This window comes from Hemitrygon akajei, chromosome 10 (assembly GCF_048418815.1).
Source record: "Hemitrygon akajei chromosome 10, sHemAka1.3, whole genome shotgun sequence".
NCBI classification, from domain to species: Eukaryota; Metazoa; Chordata; class Chondrichthyes; order Myliobatiformes; family Dasyatidae; genus Hemitrygon; species Hemitrygon akajei.
This window is the reverse complement of record NC_133133.1, coordinates 142,861,617-142,869,061: the sequence shown is the minus strand read 5'-3', so window position 1 is coordinate 142,869,061 and position 7,445 is coordinate 142,861,617. Positions and strand designations below refer to the sequence as shown.

At 38.0% G+C, this 7,445-nt stretch overlaps 1 protein-coding gene across 6 annotated transcripts in view; it reads right to left on the bottom strand.

The window, feature by feature from the left end:
- Positions 1-1,707: 1,707 nt before the first annotated feature.
- LOC140734746 (rho GTPase-activating protein 8-like) overlaps positions 1,708-7,445 on the bottom strand; it is an 88,294-nt gene continuing 82,556 nt past the window's right edge. For all 6 annotated transcript variants that reach the window (XM_073059173.1, XM_073059175.1, XM_073059174.1 and 3 more), the window contains one exon: positions 1,708-3,655. In XM_073059173.1, the coding sequence (XP_072915274.1) occupies positions 3,458-3,655 (198 nt within the window). In that variant the 3' untranslated portion in view covers positions 1,708-3,457. The remainder of the gene's footprint in view (positions 3,656-7,445) is intronic.

Here is a 7,445-nt window from a genome sequence, read left to right as displayed (position 1 = left end):
CAAGTTCACCACTGAAAATAATAACTCACATGATTATGTCAATGAAAATACTGTTAATAATGCCATTGCAAGATTTTTTAGGAAATGAAAAGTTTCAGAAATGTTAAGAGGATATTAAGAAAGAGGATGTGCAGGAGCTTTTGGAAAGCATCAAATTGGTAAGTCACTGGGACCGGATGAGATGTACCCCAGGCCACTGTTGGAGGCGAGGGAGGAGATTTCTGAGCATCTGGTGATGAGCTTTGCATCATCAATGGGGATGGGAGAGGAACCAGAGGATTGGAAGGTTGCGGATGTTGTTCCATTATTCAAGAAAGGGAGTAGAGATAGCCCAGAAAAGTATAGACCAGTGAGTCTTACTTGAGTGGTTGGTAAGTTGATGGAGAAGATCCTGAGAGGCAGGATTTATGAACATTTGGAGGCATAATATGATTAGGAATAGTCAGCACAGCTTTGTGAAAGGCAGGTCATGCCTTACGAGCCTGATTGAATTTTTTGAGGATGTGATTTAACATTGATGAGGGTAAAGCAGTAGATGTAGTGTATATGGATTTCAGCAAGGCATTTGACAAGGTACCCCATGCAAGACTTATTGAGAAAGTAAGGAGTCCCTCTCCTTTCCATAAGTGTATCCCTCAGATAATTATGAAGTGGAGATTTGTGACAAATATGATTATATGATATATATGTACAGTATCTGAAATGCATCATATGGAAATGTTTGATGATAAACTTCAATAAAAAATAAAGTAAGGAGTTATGGAATCCAAGGGGACATTGTTTTGTGGATCCAGAACTGGCTTGCCCACAGAAGGCAAAGAATGGTTGTAAACAGGTCATATTCTGCATGGAGGTCAGTCACCAATGGTGTGCCTCAGGGATCTGTTCTGGGACCCTTACTCCTCATGATTTTTATAAATGATCTGGATGAAAAAGTGGAGGGATGGGTTAGTAAATTTGCTGATGACACAAAGGTTGGAGGTGATGTGGAGTGTGGAGGGCTGTCAGAGGTTACAGCCCTAGGTAATTTCTCAGGTAAGGACATGTTTGGCACAGCTTTGTGGACCGAAGGGCCTGTATTGTGGTGTAGGTTTTCTATGCTTCTATGAAATTCCAGAGTTTCAGAGTCTCATTGTCTGGATTCAACCATCTGCTGCTTCATTGGGCAGTAAAGATAATCATTGTATTATCTTTTAATTATGCCTGGAGTTTAAAGAATTGAGGGATGGTTCTACATGCGATCTGCCAACAAAATCTTTGCAAGTACCATCTTTGCCATCCCTGCTCTAGGGTATATCAATATTAGGGAGGAACACTTTAAAAAAAAATTAAGATGAATAAATCCTCAGAGCCTGATGGGATCAATCCTAAGATACTGAGAAAGTAGAGAGGAGACTGCTGAAACCCTAACCTTGGCAAATGAAAGGTTTTAATCCTAAGAATTCCAGGCATTTTGATTGAGGCCCACAGATAAATGGGAAGGAGTTCAAGGATAAGCAATATTTACAACAGCTTCTGTCATGAGATAGCACAGAGAAAGATGAGATCTGGTGGCTAAATGAATAGCAGTTCCTTATACTTAGAAATAATGTCCTCTTATTCACCAATGTACTTCTGCCCAGATTTGAAAAGAACTTTATTTCATAATTTAATACATTTCCATAATTCCTTGTTAAAGAAAAATAATCACTTTTTGTAATGTAAAAATTTAAATTGCAAATTAGTTTATTGATTATACAGAAAACATCAGAACAATAGCAGAGACCCAGTCAGGCAGAGTGAACTTTATAACAGAGCCTCATTGAATACAAAAAAATGACATGCTCATAAACAAACTTTAAAACTGTTAATAAACTACAGAATATCTTCGCTGAGCAATAATTAAACATCTTAATATAAATAGAGAAATTCTAAATTCCTGTTAGGATCTGACATGTTTCTTTTCCATTGAGAAGCCTCGGGTATCTTGATATTAGCTTATACAGCATTTATTTCTTTCTAAATATGACCCTCGTGCTTGTTAAGGTCAACAGGGAAATAATGTCATGAGGATCATGTCTACATTGAACTAAACTACTAGTTTGAGTTATTTTTGTCACTGCAATCTAACATTATCTATTCTGGGAAAAAGACTTATGAAGACTTTCCTTGACAATATCCTGGCTAGATCATTTTTTTGTCTTGGATGGTACAAATTGTAGTTTACACAATAATGCCAAATAACATAGGTTTTAAATTGCTACTGTTTGTAGCAGTAGCAAAAAATGAACTCAGCATGTCCCAAGCAGAAAAGCAATCAAAAACATTGATATGTTTCCTTGAATAAAATGACTTGTTTGTTGAAATTCAGAAAACCAAACCAGCATATGCTGAATTTTATTTTAAAAATGGACAAAAAAATACAAATTCCTTTCCCTATTATTACACTCAAATCGCAAATTTACAATTCAAGTTGGCTGGTTTCCCTCAATCACCAACTTAGCATTGAACTGCACCCAATATTATTGAATTAAATGTTTTCCTTTCTTACATCTGTGATAATCCAAAGTAAAGAAAACTGGCTAATCTCAACCTCAATACCAATTGTTCCAGAATGGCAAAATTAAATCTTTCAGTACTGTTGGCTAGGGAGGTCCAAAACAGACTAAAAGTGCAAAATATAGCATAAAACAATGGAGGAGAAAACTTTCTTTGCTTTAAATTATTCAATGAAAGTGGAGGAATTTTTACTGAAGTCACAATAAGTATTACCACTTGTTCATCCAAAATATTTCAATTAGATGCCCTAGTAACAAGTGACTTGCATTTGGGACTTCTTAATTACGGTCGTCTTGCCCCTTCTCAGTAGCTACAAAAAATATTATGCTCAAATAACTATGACATCATATAGCACCAATGTACAACAATAAACAGACAACTGCCATCAATCCTGATACGATTCCAGAAGCCATTTTCCGAAAATACCTTGTGCACCATAGACCAATTATATCGGCTTTGTAGGTTTTCCATTTTAGTATCATTTTTTAAATATTCACTTTCTTACTTTTCACTGTTTACACCACATGTACTAATAGTGCCGGAAGAACACCACCAGTCCGATCTTCAGTTTATACCTCTTATATTACACCATTAAAAGCAAAACTTGGCATATAAGCAGGCATCTCAGTCTGATCTTTCCATCATAAAATCATGTCTTTCTGCATTAGATTCCTTATTTTATAGATGTGAAGTTTGAGGAGGAATTAGGATTAAAATGAACCATTTTCTCATCATCTGTTCTTTTCTGCACCCTTGTTATCAGCAAGTGATGAATGAAGGTCAGGCACCGAGGGATATCCAGTCACCAGTGTATTGACAAAAGTAGTATAAAACTGTGAATTTAGCTTTCTAACAGTACTTTGTAACTCTACTTACATCAGTTCACTTACTAAGGCTAATTGTAGTTTTTGAAGTGCATTTATGGCAACACCTCATTGGGCAAAATCCTGGAGCTGAAAACTTGACCATAGTACTCAATAAGTAGCTCGGTAAACATGTTTATTGGGGGAAGGGCATTCAGTGTTGCAGGTCCCTTTGGCGGCCAAATAAGATTCACTCCAAAGACACATGCCAGGTTTGAGGGGTTCATTTTATTAAAAATGCTTTCCTGGGATACCTAATATAAAACACAATATGTAAAGCATGTTAGGTCATCAATCAATTTAAAAGGCTTGACTATCTAGCAAGTTAAAAGTTTCCACCTCCAAGTTAATCTGGTCATTACACTGAAGTGGAATATAGATCAAGGATATTAACATTGTTCAGATGCCAATCCAGTATGGGACACAACCCATTGCTTATCCTGAGAGTGGAATGCAGCACCTTTTTAAAAAATGAAATTCCCAAATATAAACTTCAATTTTTGTTCAGTGATCTGAACTGTCCTAAATACTTACTCCTGTTAAGCACACAATTATGGCTGTACCTTAAATGCTCAAAACTTTAATTATCCTGAGGTGAATGAGTTCTTCAATAAATAAAATTACATATACTCTTTTTACAAATAAAGCATTGAAGAAATCAAGTTATTTAATCATATTGAGACTTCTCTGTGATTACTTTCAGTAAACATGATTTTCCAGTGATTTGTGCAAGGCCCCACCATTAGTTCACTCAGTACATCTGGCCAAACAGAAAGGGACTCAGTTAAGTCCGATTTGTTTCCTGTTAGCCAACCAATTATTTATTCATGCCAGCACTTTCTGCACTGAGCTTTTATTTTCCATTATAACTTCTGATGCAGCTCTTGAGTAAATGCCTTCAAGAAATCCAAGTGCAGTACAGTCAGATGTTCCATCTCCTCCGTAGTACACTTCCTCAAAATGTATTTTGCTGTTTAAAGGGACACTGCAATTTTTTCTTAAAACACCCAAGGATAAAGTACACCAGACCCCAAGATTTGCAAGCCTGCACCTCCAACACTATTTAGACTATGCTAGTATGTTGTGTAGATCTTATTGCTTGTAGACATGGACAGCTTATTTGTCAAAGGAGCTGTGAACAGATTGAAAACTTGTGAAGTCATTAACTAAAGTCCAAAATTCATAAGTTATGGTGGAAGGAGAGAGATTAAAGTGATCAATGAAGCTGCTGAAGATGGTTGGCCTAGGATATTGCTTGAAGTACTATGGCCCAGAACATTGCCTGCTTATGCTAGGCAATGGGGGAGAGAGGACATGTAGGGAGAAACAAATGTGTCTGTTTTACATCTGCCAAGTGCCCGCCCCATCCCCTCCACACACACACACATTCCTGTATTATCACCCCAAACAAAACTGTCACAGTTATAAATCTTGGCTAAGTGAAGGGTGTTAATTCCTTCTGTTTTTTGTGCAGAATTAATCATCTTCTCCGGTGAGTATTTTAGCTCAGTGAACTACCATATATTAACATCAGGGATACAATTATTCTACAAGAGAAATTCCATCATTGACAGTTCACATCAGCTGCTCCTGTTCACCATTGCAATTGTGGAACCAAGCTTCGTCAGTACATCACTGTGTCATGCAGCCTATTAGTATCTTGTACGTGATTGGAATTCATTCACCTTTCTTCAATAAAGCCATATAATGCTCTCATTATACTTCATTCCACTGAATAAGCTATTAAATTACCTATACATTTCTTGTCCATCATAATGCGAAAAGAGAAAACAGATAAACATTCATTGATTTATAGCTGAAACAGTGATTATTTGATAATATTTTCTTGGAAGAGATAATAAACCCATCTTAGTTGAAGGAGGAGAAGTTAAAAAAATAGTAATTAATAGTCCATTTATTACTAATGCGAGTTATCATATTCACTAAACTTCCTCTGTGTCCATCATAATCCTATATACTATCTGATCAATGACAATATTTCTAATAATTTCAGTGCCATTCTCAGCTTCAATTAATATCAAATAAAATTCACAATAAAGCCAACCAAAAGATTCTAAGTTTGATAGCCAATTGTGCTGAATTTACACCTGCAAATTATAGTGGTGAGGAAAGAATGCAAACAGAAACATGGTCTTCTAGAAATTATCATGTAACCTCTGCTGGAATTGAACACATACAATAATCCTCAGAGCAGAGGTGCATTTGAAATTCCATCAATGTTATCACTGATATCCAAGAGTCAAGAGTTTGGTGCCAAGTTTAAAAATTGAGCAGGGCCTTTCGGGACTTTCTATGGAAATTGAAAATCATGGAAGCCATTACTTATGAAGTTTAATGCCAGATTTTTAAAAAATACCGAGCAGGAATTGTATGGACTTTCTGCAGAGCTTAGAATTGTTTGGGCAAGGACCAACAGAGATAGACCATTGTGTGAGTGGGCCAGGAGTGGGAGCTTGAGGCTTTGGCTCAAAGGGCTTCAGAGAGCAGAGGTAGAAGCTAGGTTGAGGTTTTTTCTCAGGTTTCGCTTTCTTTATCGATTAGAGCCTAGCTAGAATAGTGAGAACAAAATCTCAGGTCAGTGGTGTGTTCCTCACGCAAGATGTGGGAGATGGGGGAGACTTCCATTATCCCCGATTGCTACATCTGCAAGAAGTGCATCCAAGAGCTGCTCCTTATAGACTGTGTTCGGGAACTGGAACTGGAGCTGGACCTGGATAATTCTGGAGAATGAGGAAGTAGTAGGAGGCAGGAGAAGGAAAGGGAATAGGCAGACAGCACAGAGTACCCCTGTGGTTGTTTCCTTCAATAACAAGTAAATCACTTTGGATACTGTTAGGAGGGTGGTAATGACCTACCAGGGTAAAGCCACAGTCTGATGAAGTGTAAATTATGATGCTATTAGGCAGGAACTTGCAAGACGACGAACTCAGGGAAATGCACAACATAAAGGTGGAGGTTGTTTATGGAGTACTTGCTTGGGGTTCTGGATAGATTTGTCCCAATGAGGGAGGGAGATGGTGGTAAGGTGAAGAAAGCATGATTGACAAGCGATCAGGAACATACTTTTAGCATACTTGAGGCTTAGGAAGCAAGGATCAAAGAGGGCTCTTGAGAATTACCAGGTAGCCAGGAATGAGCTTAAGAATGGACTAAGGAGAGTTAGAAAGGGGCATGAGAAGGCCTTGCCAGGTAGGCTCAAGGGAAACCACAAGATGTTCTACATATATGAAGAATAGGAGGATAACTAGAGCGAGGGCAGGACTGATCAGGGATAAAAGAAGAAATATACGCCTGGATTTGGAGAAGGGAGGTCCTTGAATATTTTATTTCAATTTTCACCAGTGAGAGGAGCCTTGAGAGCATAAAATAGTCTGATATGTTGGAACATGGTGAGTTTAGGAAAGAGGAAGTGCTGGAACTGTTGAAAAATATTAGGATAGACAAGTCCCTGGAGCTGGATGGAGTATACCACAGAAGGCAGAGGGTGGTTGTAGATGGAGAGTAGTCTGCCTGGAGATCGGTGACCATTGGTGTTCCACTGGGATCTGTTCTGGCACCCCTTCTTTTTGAGATATTTATGAATGACTTGGATGATGACGTGGAAGAGTGGGTAGGTGGCCTTCATTAAGTGGGGATTGAGCTCAAGAGCCACAAGGTAATGTTACAACTCAATAAAACATTGATCAGACCACACTTAGAATATTGTGTTCAGTTCTGGTTGCCTCATTATAGGAAGGATGTGAACACCTTAGAGAGGGTGCAGTGTATTTACCACAGTGTTGCTTGAATTGGAGAGCATGCCTTATGGGGATAGGCCAAGTGAGCTAGGGCTTTGCTCTTTGGAGTGAAGCAGAAGAGAAGAGGTGACTGGATAGAGGAGTACAAGATAATAAGAGGCATAGATTGAGTGAACGGTCAGAGACTTTTTCCACAGGGCGGAAATAGCTAATATGAGGGGCATAATTTTAAGATGTTTGTTGGAATGTATATAGAGGAGGATGTCAGAGATAAGATTTTTTTTTT